This window comes from Toxotes jaculatrix, chromosome 10 (genome assembly GCF_017976425.1).
Source record: "Toxotes jaculatrix isolate fToxJac2 chromosome 10, fToxJac2.pri, whole genome shotgun sequence".
Taxonomy (NCBI): domain Eukaryota; kingdom Metazoa; phylum Chordata; class Actinopteri; family Toxotidae; genus Toxotes; species Toxotes jaculatrix.
The window spans coordinates 26618633-26641970 of NC_054403.1; the positions used below are offsets into that span (position 1 = coordinate 26618633).

The window sequence follows — 23338 nt, forward strand, 5'->3', positions numbered from 1 at the left end:
GTGACCATGAACTGTTGTAGACAGGTGACTTAAACTCTATAATCTGCCGGAATCCATGAAAGGCAATTCTTCCTCCCTCCTCTACGCACGGCAATCTCTCTGTGTCAGGGCTAAGCCCGGGCTTAGCCCCTTGGCCAGGCAGCCTGTCGAACATCTGAGCACCTGATCCTGGCATTAAAACCACAGCAGCTTTTGTTTTTGGGCTTTGCTCTGCTGGCAGTGGGGATCTCATAACGCAGGCTAATTACTAGCACTGTGCAGAATCAATTCTCCTGGCTTTGTAAGGAAAGTATAAAAACAAACACAACATAAAAACAAAAAAGCTTGCCCTTGTGTCGGAAAACAAAGGCCTTTTTTGTTAAACGAGTACAGGGACTTTCCCTGACTGTTTTATTTTCATTCTCCTGTGTACTCCGAGGCTGCATGCATCAGCTGACGCGTCTGCCATGTAGAGACTGACATCAGCAGCTCACCGCCTTCATAATTGTGTCACAGTGCAGTGGTAAACAATAATGCGTCAACCTCTCCATCAGGCTTTTTACACTGATACGGTGGGCTTCAACCTTTTTTTTAAAGCTGGTAATTAGAGGAATGATGGGATTCCACAGGGGGACTGAATGGCCTTTTATAAAGTAGTAATCCCTTCCTTATAAACTTATTAGCCATGGACCAGTGGACTGCAGAGGGAGGAAGACGGAGTAATGTAGCCATCAACTGTTCTTCCGCATCCCACATTAACTTTACATTGCCTCAAGCTAAAGAGGCTCCATGTTTTTGCTATCTTTAGATCAAGAAGAAACAATAATGATGTGAGGTATTTATAGCAGACTGTGCGACTGAGGAGATATGGAGTTCATTCATTTTGACAACGCGGCTCATTTGAGTGCTCAAAGTGCTGCTCAGATTAGCAGCTTGACGATTTCTCTTCCAGCTCTTGATAATGTTCAGAATTCAGCTGCGACTTTTGGCTGAATTTGTTCATTTGTTCGCTCCTCTCCCCCACCCTCTTCTCTCAGTCTCTCTTTCAGTCCATCTTGAGTGCCCTCGCACATTTGGCTGCCTTTTACCATTACCCGATTCAATATTCCTCTCTTCGCTGCCCTTGCCGTTCTGCCTCCTCCCGCTAGACACTGAAGCATGATCAATATTTTTGTCATACCTCAGGGAAGAGTCACCTCTGAGACGACATTAAAATTCCTCGCTCTACGCAATATAGTCCACATCCAAATTTCCTGGCTTGGGAAGGATAGGGCCATTACCTAGAATACTAAAAGAGCCACGAGACCTTCCTCTGGGCAAGGATGTCCCCTCACTCCAGCAGATTTCTGTGTTTGCATCCTTATAGAAAGGAGCTCTTGGAAAAATAAGAGGGGGAGAGAGTAGATATTACGGTTTGTATCTCAAAGCTGCTTATTCATGTCTGCTGCAAGTGTTGTACATAACTGAGCAATACTCAAGCCCACTGGGAAGCGTGTTCGCATCAAAATTCTGGCGCTAAGCTAGTGGAAAACATTCTGTGTATGCTGTGTGAGATCCTGGATTGCACTTCTGCCATCTGCAGTTCTTTCCAATCTCCTCTAGTAAGCAAATCCCTCCACGTCAGTTAGCCATTTGCAATGCTGCCTTCCTCCCTTCCTTCACTTCTCCCTCTTTCTCTGTATCCCCCTCCCTCACCCATCCATTTTCCCCCCCACAGCCATTCCCCCATCCCACGCTCATTACCTTATGCCCATTAATCCCATTAAGTAGCCATTAAACAAGTGCTGATAACACCAAATGAACGTCAAGCTCCGACAGCTAATAATTACAGTCCCACCTCGGCACGTTCAACCCTGGCAAGGAGAAAAGTAGGTGCAAAGAGGAACAGGGAGGGTGTAGAACAACACAAGTGTAGCATAGAGCAGTGTAGCTTCTGTAGTAACAAGTACTCCTGCTGTGGAGAAAGAGAAACAGGAAAGAGTGAAGGAGAAGGAGAAGGGGAGAAGCCAAACATGTAAATATACTGCCGTACGTCGTATATTTACTCATGTCTACTTGTTCAGACGAGAAAGGGAGCACTATTCAGCTCAGAAGCAAAGTGAGACAGTCGTGGATTTTCAACAGGGTGTTTTTTTTTTACACTGATCATCACTGGGATTTAAGAACAGCGAGAATGGAGGCAGCTCTGTCAAACCGACCATGAGAGCAGCGTGAAATAACGGGGATTGTATCCAAAGACACAAACACGAGCTAAGGCAGCTACTGTGGCTGCTCAAGAGAGCTGAAGGTGAAAACCTGCTGACGTACACCTGCACAACCCTAACGCACACTGAGGCTCGAGGTTGCCAACATGTTGTGTGCCTTTTCACTGATTCCTGTCTTGCAATGGGACATGGAGATGGAAGGGCGGGCGGGTTAAGTAGTGGCGGCGATAGATAGCCAACTCGCTAGCGGCCCGTTCTGGTTGAGCTTAAAACCAGAAGCTCGCTCGCAGCCATTGTCCTCGCTGCCGCTCAGCTTGAGTGATGAGGAAGGACAAGGTTATGGCGGAGAGGGAGAGGGGAGTCGCAGCTGTAGTCTGTGCCATTCATCAAGTGTGCACACGCACACATACATGAGGAGTCGCACAAACAGTCTTATGACACACACAATCACACCTTCCCCTCACTGGTTGTCTCTCTAAGCCCTCGCTGTGTACGAGCGTGAGAGAGAGATGGTGGGGCGGGGGGCATGGGGTGATCACTGCGTTAATGACCTTGTCTGTCATCCATGCGAGAGGAAAACAGACATTTAAGGTTGGAAAGTAAAATCCATGTAGGAAGGGACGAAGGGAGGATGACGTGAATAAATAGAATCGTGAAAAGAAGAAAAAAACTGAAAGAAAGGGCAAAAAGCAGGAACACTTAATGTTAGAATGAATGAATGACTACATGGATTAAGTTCAAGGGAAGGACACAATTTGAAAAATAATAATTACAGTACAACAAGAAATAAGAGGAGTAAATTGGTAAATGATGGAAGAAAGATCTGTGGGACAGTGAAGGAAAGAAAAATAAATTAGGGGCAAACAGAAAGAATGAAAAACTCATTACAAAACAAAGTAGGAATAATGAATAGGAGAAGAAAGACGAAGAGGGGTGCAGGAATATGTGAGGTACACAAAATGTAAGAAAGGAGCAGGTAAGGAATCACAAAACATGATAGAGTCAGTGAATGAAGGATGGAAGAAAGGAGTCAAGGAAGGAAAGAGAAAAGAGGAGGGGAAAATACTAATAAAAGAATAAGGAAGCAGCATGATAGAATGAAAGAACGGATGAACTCATGGATTATAAATGGCTTGTCCTGAATGTGTCAGGAGTGTTTGCTCTCCTCTCTCTCCGATGGTGGAACCTGCTAAATCAATCGGAAGCTTTTTGCCCACACAGTAGATCCCCAGTCATGATCAGTGTAATTTCCTGCTGGCACATTTGTAGCTTCGGGCAAATCTCATCACTTCCCTCCGCCGTTTCCCTCCCCGCCCTCCATCCGCTGCTACTGCACGGCAAAATTAGCAGGACTGCTGCTAATTTGTTGAGGTGTATGTGTGTGTAAACTATGTAGGCAGAAGAGAAGAGCAATCATCTCGCAAACTAGCTGCACTATAACGCCGTTACCATTCAGTAGCTATAACATTCCGCATTCTGGTCACATTCCGGTACCATTAACTTTCTACAGGTCCAAACATTTCAACATTCCGAAGGGAGTTCTCGGATTAAGTTTTCCAGCATTCCATGTTCTAGAACGCACGGCATTCCACGCCATCCTCCCATTCTAGCTCTCTGTGACATGTTGTTATCCATACGGATGGCAGTAAATGGCAGAGGTTCATGAACAACGTTTGACGTAACCTAATTTGTTCCAAATCCCACAGTGCACCGACACATTTTCACCTCTTATTAATTCAGAAAGAACGGTGGCGCCTTTACAAGTTTACAAGCATGTGAACTAACCAGCTAACAAACTAGCTGGCTGAGCTCACCCACTAGCAACACTGTTTACTACCTAGCAATCATGCTAGTTAGCTTACTAGCAGATAGTTTTCAGCTTCTCAATGTGAAACTCTTCATCTCCTAACTTTGACAGGCAAGCTTAGAAAGCAAATTCAACATGTGTCTTTTCACAGTGTTAGAAACAGCCACTACGGGAGAAGCTTCTAAAACTTAAACAAGATGACTTTGCTCTCCAGCTGTTTAATTTACTAGCTTCCTAGCTAGTTAGTTAGTTAGCAAGCTAGTTAGCTCACTCACCCAATCGTAACTTGTAAGCTTGCTTACTAGTAACAGCTTGCACCTAATTAAACTAACTCGCTAACTAGTGTTAGCACCACCATTAATTCTGATATCAGTCTGTTCTGAATTAACAAGAGCAAACAATGGTTACAAGCAAACCATGTCTTTATGAACCTCTGCGATTGGAGCATTCCCACATTCCAGACAGACGAATTTTGGCATTCCCGTGTTGTACAGCAGTCCAAACATGGCATTCCATTTTCACCTGCTCAATATCCCAACATGTATTATCATCATCATTGACAATTGTTCTTTAAACTTCAATTTTTATTAATTATTCTACCAAACTAGGGTTCCAGAAAGCCCAGGGTTGTTGTTTTTTTTTTGTGTGTGTGTGTGTGAATAATAAATCATAAATGTGGTTTAATTTTATTTTACAAATATTAATTGTCACTGTTATCCTACTCACACTGCATACAAAATGATTTTTGAGGGTCATTCTACACAAATTAACATGAAATTAAATCCTATAATCTTGCAATCACCTTCCCTAAATTCAGTAGTTATTATTATAATTATTATTCTACTGGTTGACGAATAAACGCTTGAGAACTGTTGCACTAGTGCAATCTTTCATTTTGCCTCTGCACGACTGACTCCCTCTCATGCTGTGCAAGTCCACTTTTTTGTTATTTGTATTAAGGAGCTGAGCTGTCAAGCAGTTTAATTCATGAATGTGATTAATGCAGTGGCGTCGTTAGCTGGTAGGAGACACACACACGCGCACACAAAAAGAAAAAGTGCATGAATGAGCAAGTCGGAGAGCTCACGCTATGCCACTCTGTTGACCTGACAGCCATGACAGAGTCTGGAAATTCACATCACGCCCTGTCTGCTAACAATGGCCCCTGACACAATTAGCTTAGCAGATTACATAAAAGACGTGCTTATCCTCCTGAATATGCATCTACATCACCGATCACGCTTGTGAAAATTAAAGATAATGCCTATTTAAGAACTTTATAATTTTTTAACTCATCAAAGTTTTTTTTTTTTGTGTGTGTTAGGGTGGAAATTTTGAAAGCTCACTGAAGTCAGCTGGAGGATTGTTATTATTCTCTGCATGTCTTACACACTGCCAGAGAGTACTTTCATCTGCATTTAACATATTTTTATTACATCACATTAGAAGAACGGAAAAAACATAAAAGCTATAAATTCAAATAACTGTCACGCCGGCCTGTTTAAATCCTGATTTGTAAAGGTCAGTGCAGCGCTAGACTCAGTAAATCAGACTAAGCTGTTGGCAGCCAGAGCTGAGGAGAAATCAAATTTAAAAAACAGAAACAGTCTCAAAAATTAAGTCACGACAATGCCTCACAAAACACCCCAACAAATTCTTAGCGGGTCAGGAAGGACGAGCGGTTTCAGCTGTTTTGCAGCTGCAGCAGGTTTAATAATACACACTTAGTCACGGTAAAACCCCTCCACCCCTCCCAGTTCTATCTTGCATGAGCTGAGATATCCCACTTACAAAGATCACCATATAATGGGTTATACCATTATGGGCTCAGCAAAATGAAAAAAAAAAAAAAGCTCCATGACAGCATTCATAAACTTAAGCTGTGCTTCACTGATGCACATTCTAGCAGTCTGTTTACCTGTGTGTTCAGTGTACAAAATATTAAGATGCCTTTTAATTTAATCTACTATTTAATCTATAAACTATATCATCCCTCCAGGTTTTATCAGTTACAATGGTGGATGTTTACAGGTCTGCTGTCAGGCCTCTGTGACTTCTAACCATCACTGCTGACTGCTCACTTTAGCCAAAATCAGGCCAGCAGTGTATCAAAGCGTTACGCCTGAATAAGGAAGCACAAGTGAATAAAGGAAAATCAACAAAAAATCTGATCGGGCAAATCAAATATCACAATTCTAAAATTTGAAGCTGTTTAACTGCCACAGCTCTAATGTGCTTTTAAGAAAACTTGCAATAGAAACGTTTTGGTTCTGTGTCCATGTCCAACCAGAATGAATCTCATCTATAACTCTACCCGAAAACTTCACTGTTACATCAAAGGGACAAATGTTATACTCAAATGTTATCTAACAGATAACACGGCTCTCGTTTTGATAAAACGTAGAGGGAAAATACATGAACCTCTTCCTACTGACTGAACTGATATTCATATCCAGAGCAACATAAAATAACTAGAACAGAAAAATAAGCTTTTCTCTCCAGAAAGTGTTAAGTTAGATGTTTGGGGTCACAGTGTCTTTAAGAGTATACAATGCCTGTAACCCTCTCCTTTCATATATAAAAGGGAAAAGCAGGTCTATACTGTAGATAATAAAAACGTAAAATGGAGGTTCATGTCACCATATATTCATATTCATATTCATATCATTATCGTATCACAAGGGTACCAATATTTTGTACACTCAGAATACACAAATGACCTGATGAAGTAAATATACGGCAATAGAAATTACTCACATCCATTCAGGAAGCCTCAGTTACGGCAGTGTTTCACATGCAACAAGGCTTGAATGTAACATTTAACCCTATTGAACTGAAACTGTTTTATCAGTTCAGGTTGAAAAATACAAGGTGAAACTCAGGCCAGTTCCAGGTTTGTTTCTGTGATTGTGCACTGATATTTCTGCCTGTTCCAATTACTTTAAAGTCATTTTCAGTAAGATGCTGTATGATTTATTTATTTTTTTTTTAACTTGCTGTATTATTCATAGACATTAATGAATATAGAGGGTTGCCCCAGTTCTCCAATGTCATACAAAACTTATTAATGTCCAGACTGTGTTGCTAATGTGAGAAAGTTTGATACAGAAACCTCTGACATGTGTCTTTATGGGGGCTTCCATTCAGGGAGAGGTCAGTAAATATTATATTATAATCATCACCAACATCATCATCATCATAAAATCATATTTAGCAGCACACTTGTGGGAGAGAGGCACATTACCTTGACCACCAAAACAAGCACTCAGGATACTGTGTGGATACCAAGGAATGTAGCCAACTAGCACCATGATAACTACAAATCCTAAAATATTATTATTTACAGTCTAATTGGGTGCAGGGACGGGGTTATGTAAAAAAAAAAAAAAAAGAAAGAAAATGGGGTTTTGGGGTCAAACACCTGAAATAGTCTAATTCTGTCTTTACCATGTTGAGCAAAGGGCAGAATTACCTTTGTTCCACACTGCAAAGGGCAAATAAAAGAGATTGACAAATTGAGAACAACCAAAATCATTGATACTGTTAAACATACAGAAACAGAATTTTAGCAATATCTGTATATAATTGTTTTTTTTGTTTTTTTTTTTTAATAAAGCAAATTAATACAAACCTTTATTGGTGATTATCTTGGCTAAACCCTTTAAAAAGGCATTTAGAGAAGGCAGTGAAATGCAGACACATTACCAAGTCTTTTCAGGATAACGTTTGGCTACATTCCTGTCTTATCCGACTGAGTCTTGGTGGCAACTCCTACCTTTAAAATTCGGTCGGATTCTGGCGTCGTAACCCGAAACTTTGCCCATGAGTTTGTCCAGGAACTCGGAGGGCGGCATTGGAGAGGCAGCTTTTCTTGCAGCAGCTTCTTTCGATGCTGCCAAGCTGGAAGAAAGAAACATAAACCTGGTTAGAGAAAAGTACAAAGGGAGAGATGATGTAAGCAAAGCTGTGATTGGACTGTAATAAGAAAGAGAACTTTCCACAGGCGGAAAGTTGAATGCAAGATTAGATTGTAGCCATAATACATCACATTCTTTGTATGAGTTGTTGAGTTTCACATCCAAGGCAATTTATCATCTGCAACAGGAGCCTGGCCGTGTTACAAGAACCCAAGAGTGAAAAGAGGCGAGGGTCAAAGATCACAGCGGTCTGACAATAGACTGATCATATAAAACAAAGAAGCACTGCACAGAGAAGAGACTGTCCTCTCAAGAAAGCAACAGCACCCGGTGCTCATTAAGATTTCTGTAAACGACATAGATTTACAGCCAAATGTGCACCTGAAGACCTGGAAACCAGAATATATCACGTGATGCTGCACCTAAATAACCAAAATGTCTGACCAGTGAAGTCATCAGAGCTGGTTTAAACAGCATTGCTTTACACTGATCCCTTTATGCCCAATATTCCACCTAACGTCCCATCTCAGGACAGCATATTTCTGTCTTAATTTGATCTATTTCATCAAATTATTTTTGATGTATTATTTTCTCATCTATTTGCAACTAAAAACTTACTCTAATAAAAAAAATGTGAATGAATGGATTGAAAAAAAATTCCTCCATATATTAAAAACTGATCCTATGTTATTTCTTAACTAATATGCAAGAACTGAAAGATTGGCATTTTGTATGGGAATTGATCCTTGAATGCCATTCACTCGTTGATTGCTTATATGGCTTTGTTCCTGGAGATTATCCCAGCATGCACTTGGCAAAACACAGACAGACCTGTCCACACCAGGGGTTCAAGTAAGATGAATTTATCCTCATTTACTGGTAATTTCATTTAGTTTTATCTAATTTGATTAAAAACTGAATAATTAAAAGTGGACTTTTACAGTCCATGCTGACTGGAGTTCAATGCATTAGTGGTTATTACACACACTTCTTTTCCTAAGGTGGTTATTCAAAGTAATGCCCTAATTCACTTAACCAGCGCTGTGTCCTGCTGAGGGCCACATTGATTTTACAATAAGGCTATGGTATTTGCACAGTTGACTTCTTTACCTTATTAAGCCCATCATGCTCATTAGATGCTCTCTGCATAATGTCAAATCCCCAGTATGGCCTTTAGCCCACAGACATACAAAGAACAGTCGATAACACTTGCACACACACTATGAACTCAGCTGACGGATCAAGTTAAACTACGCAAACGCATGTACCTTAGGTTTGTAGCTGTAGAAAGCAAAAAACAAGCAAACAAAAAAAACAACAGAAAAATTACACTGTGTACATAAAATGAAAAATAAATAAAAACAAAGATGAACGCTCATTAATTGACTCACTGGATGCCACGACCATTGGCACGGCAGCTGATACACAAGAATGTCCTGATTTTCTCATCTTTCCTAAATGTCCTCTCACACCCCCCCCCCCCCCCCCCACACACACACACACACACTGCAGTTGGGGGGACCTGTAAATTACATAATTTATTTCTTTGCCCTCTTACCCTAATCTTAACAATCAAAACTGAATGCCCAACCCTAACCCAAACTTAAACCTGATTCTAACCTGAACCCTAAAACAGCCTCAGACAGCCATTTTAAGGTGTCTCAGAAAGTGAGGACTGGGCAAAATGTCCTCACTTGCCCAAAATGTCCTCACTTCACCGGTTTAAAACCGGTCCTCACACTGTCTAGCCAATCTCTCCATTGTGCTCTTTACCCCTCAGTTCATCATGTCAAGTTTTTATTTCATGGAAAAAAAAAACATTTAGTTTCGTTTAATTTTTGTCATCAATGCTATTAACTCAAAACACTTTGGGATAAATCAATCGCCCATTTATTCAGGTGGAACAGTTATTGATGTTGCTTTTAGCTCTTGTGTTACAGGCCATAAAACCAATTTAAAGAGACAAGTCTTGTGATAAAATGCTTTGCTGCTGGAGTTAGATTGGAAAGTGAACTGACAGTGACTCCATTCTGAGCGAGGACTGAACTGACCCGTGGCCTTACAGTAGAACTGCATTAGCACCCACTTGTAGTGCAGTTTGTATTTGATTGCATCATTTCTCGCTGCGCCTGGAGAGAGAGAGAGCGTGGACAGCAGTGTGATCTGGGCTATAAATAAGCTGCTGCACTGACCCATTTCATCTGACCACAGCTTCACAATGAGCTTTGTTAACCAGCAAGACACAGGAAGACCTCCAAAAAGCCTTTTCACAGTTTAAGTCTTAGAATTAATCATAGTGATCAGCAGTGGACAGCTGCTGGGAAAATACACTTCTGAGAAATAAGTAGCTACTTCCCCTTGTTATCATAGTAAAAATCAAACTGTTTGAAAAGTTTGACAAGTTCCCTCTTCATAAACATCTGTCCATTATTTTACAACTGATGCTGATGTTGATTTTAAAAAAGAAAGTAAGATTTTTGGCGTCTTTTTTTCCCATTAGAATCAGCTTCAGTTTGCACCCAAAAAATTCCATTTTTTTCTATTAAACTCTCAACTCTGCTGGAGCCGATTCATTTTAAAATTTGAAGCGACAATATCAAATCTTCCATTATCTCAGAAATGTCAGGCTTAATTTGGACAGTTATGAAATACTCTGAATGTCTTGTGCATTTATCCAGTTATAATTGTATGGTGCATCAATCACAGAAACATGTGTTTGGATATTTAATTCTATTTAAATATCGTAGCCAGAGAATCTGATACTCATATAAAGTCTGCAAATCTAAAGAAACCTAAAAAAATACTGGAGGGGAAAATAAAGAGATGAAAAATTGATTCAAAGCCTAATGGGGAATTTTCCTGACATGCATGTTTTATTTTGGTTCTGGCAGAGCCAAACTTTCACACAGCGAGGAGGAGTTACAGACTGTGTTTATGACGAATTATTCATTTTGATGCTGGAACATTTTCACTTTGCGGCACTCAGACGTCCAGTGAAGCAGCAGTCAGTCTCAGCCATCAGGACTTCCTCTCAGCTCATCATATCAATGATTGAAAGCACACAAAATTATTTCTTGAGTAGGGTGATTCCAGGTTACAGGCTGTAACGACGTGAACTGAATCCGTTTTTTAATTCAGTTTTTAAAGATTTTAAAGTTCAGAGGGTCCATGGTGTGGCCAAAACCTGCATCTGACCTTTCTTGACCTATAGCTAAAGGCCAAAACATTTTCCGAACGTGACTGTAAGAGCAACATGGAGAGTTTGTCCATGGTAAAAGTGAAAATGATTATTCAGCCATTGGTTGAAACTCCTGATGAGTGCGGGGGAGGAGAGCGCTGTCGCTGCATTAATCTCTCATAAAATCAAATGACAGACGATACAGTCGATTGCGCTTAAATTTTCACCTTCTAAATGTAAAACCACTAACTGTGACATTCAATATGCTAAATTGTGACGCGCGGCATGATAAATAGCACCATTAGCAATTCATAAACACGGAATGCAGTCGGCGCTGTCGCTTTATCAGGAAACTGCTGATCGGAATCACAGTCCGCTGGGTGAAAACGGGAATTATGGAGGGGCCGTGCTCAGAAAACAAAATAATAAAAGGGACAAATCCCTTGTTAGTTCTTGTGTCATGATGTATTGATGTATACAAACACGACACTGAAGTAAATAAACACACACACACACACACAGCTACACACAAACTTGTGTACAAAATTGCACATATACTGCTCCTGCTGCAAAACCTCCCACACACACAAACAATAATACAGACAACATTCATGCATATGAATACACACAGACACACACAAAATTGTATAGTCACATGCACATACTATACAAAGACACACACACACACACACACACACCTAGCAACTCGTTCTCATCAGTGAAAAAAAAAAGGAAAATAAATCATGCAGGGAACCAAGGAGGCGCTGGGAGGAGGGTGAAGAGGATGGTGTGGTTGAGTGTGTGTTTGTGTGAGACTGTGTGTGTGCATGTGTGTGTGTGAGGGGAGAGTGGTGTATAAGAAGAAGGGGAGGAGAGGAAGGAGAAATTAGGGAGGGGAAGGAGGAGGTGAAGGAGAGCATCAAGTGAAGTTTGGCTGCAGTCTGCAGCCACTCAGGTCACCGGCCTGCAGAGTCACATGACCTTCTGAAAACACGCATGCATACACACAAAACTCACACACGCCCAGAAGCTGATACCAATGATGGAGCCAGCCATGCAGCCTCCGTCTGTCTGTGGCATTAACGGTGACGATGGCAACACTGATGATGTAAACGACCACAAATCGTACAAACAGACACAGTTAGAGACCAGCTGGTGAACAAAGTGGAGCATTTAACTGCTAAAGAGCCAGATATTTCCCTAAGGAGACCAAAAACAGAGCTAAAAGAGGGGGAACACTGGACTGAGATCCATCAGGTGGCTTCAACTGAATGATAATTCTGCTCTGTAACAGCTGGATGTGAAAATAGCAGCAACTGTTTCACCAAATCAGTTTTAAAGGTGATGACTGGCAGCGTTGTGTTCACAATCACAACATCCGCAAAATATATTTGATTTTTACATAAATCACAACCGTACAGTAAACAGCGTCTCTCACTGTGTCCTCAGCGGACAGACGAGGCTCTGCTCTCTCTTCTGTTGTAATGATCATAAATCACGACACAGATTATTAAATTAGAACCATCATGACTGATGATGTTGATAATCAGACTGAAAAGTTTAAGTGAGCATCACATTATAGATGCTGTCATGGCTTTTGATGAATGTGAACAGTGATGGCTACATGTTGTTATATTAGTCTTTTTTTATATAGCTTTTTCAGAAGTGTTCCTCTCAGTGTTCTTAAGGTTTTTGTTTTCTGTCCTTCTGAAGTTAACTTTCTTTTTTGTAAATTCACAAAATATGTGGGGATTTTGTTTGTGGTTGCTGTGTGTGTGTGTCAGTTTTAATAAATATTATTTCTCAGCAAGATTTAAAAATAATCTTACATAATCTTCTATTCCAAAATGTGAATAATAATAATAATAATAATAATACATTTTAAAACTGCTGATTCATTAATATTCAAATATTTTGGTCTGAATAACCTTCATGGGATAATTCTAATGTTTAGAACCACCACATAATGTCAGCAGTGTGGCTCCATTGTTAGGGAATTCTGCACTAACAGAACATGCATCAGTTTTTAGCGGATGAATCCAGGTCTACGTCTATGCTCAGCAGACAGTAAGTCATAGGGACGGGACAGACACAGTTTGAGGGACTAAATGACAAATAGGCTTGTAGTGTTTGACTCAGTCTTCTGCTTCATGATTCAGTCTGAGCCGGCTGAAATACATTTTTAAATTTGGAACAAATGAACATGTTGATAGAGGCATGTTTTAGGTCAATCGGGACCAAGATACATTAAGCTTTTTTTTTTTTTTTAAAACATCTGTGGCCTTTCAAAGTCTGAAATTTTGACCTTTAGTTGTGAACCTCCTGTTTGGTGAGCCTGTAATTTTTTTAAATGCCAGTGCACAGACCCAACATGTGTCAAAGTTAAATCAAAATCCAGCCAGGGGTGTCTGAGATGTCACATTTGAACAGAAACACTGACCTGAGATGAAAAGCAGAGCTGATAAAGCCTGTTTCTGATAAACATCCTTTAAAAAGCCTTACGTTCTAAATAGCCTTGTTTAAAATGGAGGTTTAGTTTAGTGTCTGGGTTTTTAATTCCTGTCTCTCTGCTCGTCATTGCTGCTTCTCTGATGTGATGACGTCGAGATCATTAATTAATTATAATTAGATTTGATCAGAAAGATACTAATTTGATGTATACTGTGTTATGATTTTCTATCATAACATAAAAACATGCCAGCAATCAAAAATGTTTTGATGAAACAGTTATGAATGCAGAACCCACAGTGCACTTTGTGGAGACTCCTGTCTTTTGTCAGCAGACTTCCCCTGGGCTGTCCTTGTTGTGGTGACAGAAGGTCATGTGTCTGCAGGCCAACGCTGCACTTTATGTCGTCACTCCTCTAAAATAAAAACCTAACATTACTTTTTTCCCCTCTTACATTTTGAGGTCGGAATCTGTTTGGGATTTCTGTGACTGACCAAAATTTACACTGCATTGTTTTATACGTGACTGGACTGTATGGAGATGCAAACATGCAAACGACAGACCAAAACAATAAATAATACAAATGTATAAATAATTTTCACTTTTCAACAGATAATTAGTCCAGTTCACACACTTCACCATGCTCCCTCACTTTAACAGTATGATCCATAACACATTTTTGTATTTTGTACAATCTGTGTACTTATTGGTTGCTGGTTGCCTCCATGGATGGACAATATTTCCCATCAATGCAGGAGGCTGATAATAGATGTAGAAGCATCTGAAAGCCAGCAGGCTCTACTTCAGGCGGCCCTCAGTTCAAATCTGTTCTCAAAATTCAGACAGTTTGGAAAAGACCAAATATACTTTCACTGTGAACCAAAGTATTTTCATTAGCAGAGAAAGAACTGAATGATTTAATTCCACAATATCGTCTACTGGTTATAATGGATAATATAACGCCCTATGATGAATTATCAGAACTGTGAAAGAACAAACGGTTCTATCATCTAAATTTTATTAAGCTGTAAATTACACAACTGTCTGACTGTGGCTGAGCAGAAAGCAGGAACAACAGTGGGACCTCAGACCTGAGGCTTTCGCTCTGACACACTCTCTAAATGGGATCTTTTCTGCTGAATTAAGAAACAGTGAAATAAATCTATTTTTCTGGAGGGCCCCCACCGGGCCTCCTACAGGTCCCCGCACCTCATCCTGGCATGTCTGCTCTGAGGTGGAGATGTATTAACAGAAACTGGCCTCAATCAAAACCACTTCAACATTTCATCGCTTACGTCCTAACGGAGCTAAATCAGAGACACGCACGACGCTGTGCGCTACATCACCTGAGATTTTAAACACTAACAAAGTAATTTTCTGTCGTTTAGGAAATGAACTGCTGAGAGACACAACACAAACTCTTCATGACGAACAGTGAAACCTACTGCTCTGCCTGATGTATCCTTGTATGATGCATAAAGCAGCTCTGAAATACAATTTCAACTAAATTATAGTGATTAAATTCATGTGGAGCATCATTGTGTTAATGAAAATGATCCAAGATTACTGTGACCACTGAGATTAAATCAGGCACATTTCCATAAGTCGTCACCCTGTTGGGATAATTGTCTGTTTGAACATCTCACACTAACTGCTCTCTCGTCGAACTGCTCCTGAGGTCACATGGGACGCTGATGAGAGTGAGTGAGGTGAAGTCAGCTGATGATAGTGATCTGCAGCTCTCAATAGTTTATCAGAGATTACAAACTCAGGTGTCGCTGCAGAGTCAGTGCGGACAACCTGGAAAAACGCATCACCTCTAAACCATCAGTGATCAGATAATGGAGCTCTGATGGCGTCTCCCAAACCTGCAGAGCTCACACGCTCAGAGTCGATGCCAATCAATAAGAAGACATCAGCTTTTTTTTTAGGTCCCCTCACGCTTCATCCAATTTTTTTCTCTGTGACAGCAAATTAGGTGGATCAGAGATTATCTAGGCGCCAATAATTCCTGTCGTGACGTGACGAATCTGAGCTAAATCCTCTTTACAAACCACGACAAGTGTGAGTGGGATAAGATCAAGCTCTAGCAAAAAAAAAACAAAACAAAACAGAGCTCTCACTGCCAAGATGATACAATAAAGCATAAGACCCGTGTGAAATGGCTTTCAAATTAGCATTAAACAAACACACTGTTGGGCCGATGACGGTGCAATCAGATTAGTCACAGATTGGGATTACACCAGCGAGTCCTCTACGCAAAGATCATTTCCCCCGGACGTGAAGCACGGGACAGCACTTCGGGATGAATTACACTGACACTGTGAAATTCAGAAGGGGGAGTTGGACACCTGCTTTGCAGACAGGACAGGAAATATAGTTGGAGGGTTTTTAAGCATGGTCGAGTTAGAGTAATATCTGTAATATCCTGTTCATGGAGTCACAGAGCCAAGTGTCTGCCAGGCGTCTCTGCCATTTGCATAAATGCTTGGCTAATAGATCAGATTGCTGCTCTTAAAAAGCCCACCTGCTTTCATCTCACTGCAAACAGTTCACACTGTAAACGCACTGACTTTCTGTTTCCACGAATATTCCACCTCCCTCTCTGAGTGATGGTACTGTAGGTAACGTCTGATACAAGAGAAGGAAGGAAAGTGCTACGCTCACTGACCACAAACAGCTACAGAGCAGGACAACATGAAGCATCAAGCATCAGTCTGTTGCTCCGTTATTTCACCTGATTTCTTACGGCAAGAGACGATCTCTCCAGCTGTGGCTCACCATCACATGTTTTTTCCAGTATTGTCTTCCTGATGCTGAGTCTGTGGCTTGTACAGGCCCACACACAGTGTGACAGCTCCAACACTCCAGCTGGAAGGAGCCAACAGGGCTTTTCTGTGGCAAAGTCTCTGACTAGTCCTGACAGGAAAAGCACAGGTGGAGCTAATAACAGCAACGATGGCTCGGTACCCTTTAGGCTCCAGTAAGAAAAGCCAGTGAGGCACCATGCACAACAGTAGTGGCCCTGGTCCATAAACAACTAAATGGAATGAAGCCACTGTTCCTGTTACTTGTTGCTCCTTTAACAAGCAGGAGTGTATGAATGAAAGGGGTCTACCAAAGAAGCAAATATTAAAAAAAATAAAAAAAATAAAAAGCTTTTAGAACATAGAGAACTTTTACTTTGGGGGTAAACCAAATATCTTTAAGACGTATGTCAGCACTTCTAAAAAGCTGCTGGGGCGGACTATATAAAATCAAAGGTCCAGAAAATAATCATCATATTTGCCAATAATGGAACAAACAGTGAATTTCCGACAGCAGTGGACACCCTGACTTTCTGGTATCATGCTGCCCCTTCTTTATTTTGGAGTATGAATTCGGCAGTTGGCCAATTCTTACACGTTGCCCCTTTAATAGACTGGAATGGGGCCACTGTGGATTGAAGTGTTTCACAATCGATGGATGTAACTAGTACACAGCCGCCAACATAGTCAAAAGCCGTCCAAGGCTTTTCCATCTGCTTTCGCTGATAATCTTCCCCCTGAGCGTCCTGTTATCTGGGTTTCCATGATCAGAGTTCGGATTTGCTTTAATTATTTCAGATCAATGCTGGCTGTGGCTACTGTGGAGACCCGTGGCCAATGCTGAGGCAGCAAAGAAGAAGAAAAAAAAAAAAAAAACAGCTGACTCGTCTTGTGCCAGTGTCTAATATGCACACAGCCAGCAGAGAAAAGCGAGAGAGATGCAAGGCTCCAATCATTAGCCTTAAGTGTTCCTCATTATGTTCCTAAAGCCTCTGAAGACCCGAATCCCTAATTGATCTCATCCTGGCATTTAGTAACACTCAGGAAAGCAAAGGGCTGCTCGCTTCCCTGGCACTAACAGATAGGCTGCCTGGCTCGCACAGCAAACACTTGCTCATCACTACAAACGAAGGCCTGATACTCAGACGGCTGAGCTGCGTCACACACGCCGCCGCTACACCGACACCAGAAACCACAGCACAGTCACACTATTTGCAGTGCGTATTATCAGATAAACACTCTGGCTTTATGCTTGTGTGGCTGCTGCAGTGGGTCACGCTGGCCTGTGTTTCCTGCTCCTGCTGGCTGTGCAGCAAACTCAGTTGTTTTCTGCCCAGAGTCTCTATTTTCCCACTGCACTGGAAAAATGTCCTCACGAATCACCTTCAGTGTCCTGAGGGGGATTTAAGGGCATTCATGTGTGAACATTTGATTGGTGAACATTTTTTTTAAAGAAAAATTTATAAATCTACCAAAAAGTGAACCCTGGAGCTAAAATGAGCTGCAACAGTTTTCTGTGCAAACACATCCTGGTTGTGTGGTAAAGCACATGCAGGACTCAGGGACCCTCTTGTAGGAGACAGTAAAATCTTTCAACACTTGGGAAATACGCTCTCTGTGGGTCAGTACAAGCACAGTGGTACCAAACCTGGCAACGTCATTGTGATACCAAGTTCTCTCTCTCAGACTGTGGCAGGGTTTGGGTCCTGCCATGTTAAAAATGCATGTACCCGTGGTGCTGTGAGGCACTTTGGATACTTTGGAGTCCACCCACTCTAATAAGTTTTATGCGATATTAAAGTTTCTAAAATTAAAAAGCTTTGAGGGCAAGTTGGAAATGAAACTTGAAGTCTATATTTAAATTCCTAAGTCACAGAAATGCACAGTTTCAGTCCCAGAGGGCGTCAGCTCTCACTGAGATGATTCTTCAGAATGATCCATATTTAATCATTTGGTAATCCATATTATAAACTAATGAAAACATTTAATAACGTGTTTAAACAAGTGAATACATTATTTTTATGACATAATTTCTTTTTCCATAAATATGCATGCATTTTAATATTGTTGATTCCGAACTTCATTTGATTTCATAGACTGTTTTTGTGCTTTTGTGTTTATATTATATTCAGTTTTGTAGTTGCTGGAGGGTTTGATAACTTTTTAAATTTGAAAACGTTTTGCCTCTTAAAACAATGATACTGCATTGTTTTTCTTTCATTTCTGAAGTACACCACACGGCACTGACGTGGTAAAGACGAGGTAAAGGTGGTGAAACTGCTTATTCCTCTAAATTTTGTTTGTTTTAAAATAATTAAGTCCCAAAAGTATCAAGCGAAAGGGCTGATCATCGATCAGCTGAGATGTTGGATGGAAAACACTTAAACTATAATCAGAAAAAACTTGGAAAACTCTTCCCACTCTTTCTAAACAGCTTCTGTAAAACAACAACACGACAAATTTACACATCGGTCTTGTGTTGCCGTCTAACTCCACTTTCATTACAGAAATGCACTGTAGCTCCTGACATTTCCAGGAGCTCACCTTCACTGTAACTGAGTTACAGCACAGAGAGGCCATTGATAATATACTCTGTTATTTATGGTACAAATCTGTCTCTGTCTGCTAATCAATAATGTATTATCATACATCAAGTTTTGGAAATGAACCTGTCCAGAAGTTAATTAGTGTAGGGATGGTAGCGAACTCCACCAGAACAGTCGATTGTTTTTCATTCGAGGACTTGGGAAATTGATCATAGGAAAAAAATATATATATATGTTATGATTTGTTATGATGGGAGATGTGAGTGATAAATATTGGCTGGGCACCTGCAGAACAAATGAAACAGCCTGAGGCCAGGTTCATAAATAACACACTCGCTTTAATTTGCCAGAACCAGGAGTGTATGCTAACTGACAGTGGATGATTTCTGAGAGGAGCAGCGGGCGGGTGTACGCTCAGCTCCCCACCTTTCTGTAGTGTCCTTGAGCAAAACAATAAATCCCAGCCCACTCCAGAGACTCTGCTCTGCAGCTGACCCTGAGCTCTGAACTGTGACCTCTGACCTCCATGGTCACAGCAGCAAGAGAAAAGACCACCGGGAGGATCAAAGAGGATTACTGGACTGAACTGAATCCTGAATTTGGTGCACTAAATTAAACCAACTAAACCAGATAATTCTATTTGTTCCCTGCCAACAAAAGAAAAGTCCCCCTCACATCCCTTTATCGCGCTGCATTGCATTCTGGTCTATTGAGGCTGCAGACTGTAGCCATGGATCAAGTTTTCAGGTCTTTAATTTTGTGACTCAATTCTGACGCGAGTCTAAATCAAGTGTACAGCTTTAGTATTTACAGTAACTTCAGTATGATCTGCAGTGGTTGATTTTCCCCCGTGAGCAACAGCACCAGAGGAAAAAGTCTTTTTTTTCACTCAGGTTTGACCTTGTACTCCAAACAAACAACCAAGAACAGAGGCCTCTTTTTGTTCCGTGTGTTCGTAGTTCTTGGTCAAACTTTGAGTCTGGTTGTAGGAAAACAGAGGCGAAGCCTGCAACGTGACTGTAAATACTGATGACAGCCGACACTGAGTCACAACACTTACACAGCTAATGAATGCCACAACTAGAAATGTTACACCGAATGAAATATCACTCAAGGTAACATGACATTCCAGTAAGTCATTCTGTCTCAGCTCTGTTTTATCTGACTGTCTACGTGGAGGCTAACCTTTTATTTAATGAACAAACCACTGGAACCTTCAGTCTTTTTTAAATCACTCCATTCTCTATGGAAAAAAAGACAGTCCTGTCCCCAATTTCAGTCCTGTCAGTTCAGGATAAGGACTTCAATTTAATATCAAGACTCAACAATGTCTGACATCCAGGGCTTCTTTACTTAAAATAATTTAAGAAAGCCGATGAATGACCTTCTCTAAATCGCCAAATTTCAACATCAATTTATTTCATGAACTGGTGGAGTCGGATTTAATTTACCCGGCGACGTGATGGAGGCATGTGTGTGTGTGTGTGTGTGTGTCCCTGTGTGTCCCTGTGTATGTGTCTCCGGACTAGAGATCCCTACATGCAGCTGCTTTTTCAAGGCCAGCTCAAGGTTACCTCACAGGTGCACACAGGTAAACAGCTTCTGGCACAACTGAATATTCGTCCTGGTAATATAAATTATAGATTACACTGTCCCTATAGATCCTGCATATATTTTCCTCTTGAACAGCTTCTTGATGGTGTTGCACATAAAGATCTGTAAAGGCAGCACCCACAAGTCAGCCCAGAGGTGAACTGTTTAGGTTACGTGTTTATACGGACGGCTCACCGTTTCCACTTGAGAGGATAAAGTGTTTTATTGAATATAGAAATCCATAGAGGAAAAGGTCACTCTCTGCACATTTTGTCCGGAATGAAGATAATTAGTTTGCATACTGTGGGGCTGTTGCATGCTTATGTGCATAGTAACGATCTATGCAAGCACCCGGAAACGAGAGGGGCAATCAATCTGCATCACAGAGAGGCGGATGTGAAATGAGCAAAGCACCTGATCAAAAGAAGAAAGGAATGCATGTTTCTCTGGAGAAGCCGAGCTCTCGAATCCTGCAGATTCTTTATCTGTTGCAGTCGCACTGAGACAAACCAAGCCGTTCAACTCCAGCACCAATTTTCTTCTCATAAACAAAATGCAAACATAAAAGCCTGTGTTTCGGGTTTCTGACACTGCTGAACAACTGTGAGATAATAAATTCTGCCCATAATTGTATCTAAATCAGTGAGTTTAAATTTCCCTCGAGAGGAATTTGTGGCAAATTGTACATATGCTCCAGATTTGGCATAAACCTCTTTTCCCTGAAACTGAAACGCATTCAGCGCAAACACACATACACACACACACATGCACAAAGGCTCAAGGCTCAAATTCATGCATATATGAACACAAACGTCTCGAAAAACCCAGGCAAACACAGCCAAACATCATGATACTGCAGAGGAGAGCCTTCCCCACAGCTTCCTCCTCTAAATGCAAAAATTCTGCTGGTCCAACAACAACAGCCTCCTACCTGGAAGAAAAGCAATAAGGCAGAGATGTCAATGGCTGTTTGAAGGCCTGTCAATCATGTTGACTGACTGATTGGTATTCCCTGATGGTCATGGTTTGTGCGTTGGCATTCTCTAAATGCAACGCTGACCGCTTTGATTAATCACTCCTGTCCGAGCGGTCGATAGAAGCGGACGATGTCGTGTCACGTTCACCCCGTGCATCTCAACCCTGTTTTTACGGTGTGGTTCTGACTCAGACATAGAAGTGAAACAGTGGAGTATTATGGTTTATATACACTAACACTGCCTAAGGAAACAGCATGCCAGCAGCAGCAGCAGCAGCTGTATCATCAGTCATCCAATTGATTTGCTTTGTGTCTCGTCAGCTTGTTAGCCAGTTAGCAGCAGTAGCTTACCATTGCTGTCTACTGCTGAATCCAACAGTCCTTAAAGGTGGACTTTACCATGCTGTAATTAACACAGCTATCAAAGGCTAAGCGTGTAGCGTAGGATATTTTATGTTATGAACCACTGGTCGCCATCGTTTCCCAAGCAAAGATCACTTTGCTTGAAACCCAAGATCAATCATACGCTAACCTTATCAATACAATGTACTTCCTGCTCCTTCACAATAAAAACCCTCATGTGATTTGCCTTACATCTATCGCTGTGAAACAACAGCAACAGGAAGTGATCACCGTGAATTCGAAGTAATTTAACACAGCAGTTGAAGTCCTGCACGCTGATTAGTGAAAATTAACAAATGACCTTTCAGTGGAAACGCTTGGCGACTGACTTGGAAGCCCATAATAACAACTGTCAGGTTCTTGTTGGAACCCTGGGTAGAAAGGGACACAACACTCTAGCTTGTTTAGCTAGCACTAGCTTTAGTAGCAGCTAGCTAGCTGTTTTATACGCCAGACTAACTTAGCTGGATTTTCTCACTCAAGCTACAACTCCATTTTTTTTTTAAACAAAGACTAAAGCTTGAGATAAATGTGACCCTGTATTGCATTTAACCAATTTCTCTTGCTTGATGAGATTCAAAGACAGAATGCGACAGTAAATGACTCAAGATCAATGTATTTTTTTGCCATGTTGTGAAAACACAACATGAAAATCCAACACAGGTAGATGTCTCTCTGTTTTCTGTGTAGGTGATTTACATCTTGTCTCATATTTTCACGGACAGTTTTTGAACACTGGAAGGATCTCATGCTCTTCTAATCAGTGACTAATACAGAAACGTGACAACAGAACGTGATATTCTAGACTTCCAAAGCAACCAGGGAATTAAAGAGATAAAAGATCAGCTTCACTTGTTCCATTGCTGTTCTTCAGACTACTGACAGTGTTTTGAAATAAGCCTGGTTCCTCATTTTATCCAAAAAGATGTGCTGGCAACTGCCACTTTATTTCACCTGTCTTGACAGAATTGAAGATTTAAACCTGAATACAAGATTAAAGGTTTTGTCGAGATGAACATTTCCTGGAGGTCCAGTCTCAATCTAAATTCTCAGCTCTCCTCTCCTGCCTCTCTGATGAATAATAGGAACGGGGGCCGAGAGAGAGCGGAGAGAGATATGTGCGAGTATTAAATGTGTATTCATCAGGTCTGGCCCCGGCCATTGACAGGCTAATCAATGTTTAGTAATAAGACTGAATGTGGAATGAGGTGTGGGGGGTCTGGGTCGGGAAAGAGGGGAAAGAGATATCAATTAAGCAGGGAACTGCAGAGTCCAGGCCCGAGGAGCTGAGACGGCAATATCCAGAGTCTGGCTCATTAACTAAACAGTGTGTGCTGAATGCAAAACTCCTGTGGCCGCCTCATCCAATACCACCACCCATCCCAACTGTAAACGGCTGCCATATTCAATAGGAATGAGGGAATCGCTGCAGCAGGTAGAAAAACACTTTTGATAGTTCACATAATGAAGAGCCGCAGAG

The 23338-nt window shown here is 41.1% G+C and overlaps 1 protein-coding gene across 1 annotated transcript in view; it reads right to left on the reverse strand.

Annotated features, from left to right (window-relative positions):
* glra1 (glycine receptor, alpha 1) overlaps nt 1-23338 on the reverse strand; it is an 83952-nt gene that overhangs the window by 57972 nt on the left and 2642 nt on the right. Inside the window, exons 2-3 of the mRNA XM_041048159.1 lie at nt 7766-7890; nt 7463-7474 (exon numbers count right to left, since the gene is read on the reverse strand). Coding sequence (XP_040904093.1) covers nt 7463-7474; nt 7766-7890 — 137 coding nt within the window. The remainder of the gene's footprint in view (nt 1-7462; nt 7475-7765; nt 7891-23338) is intronic.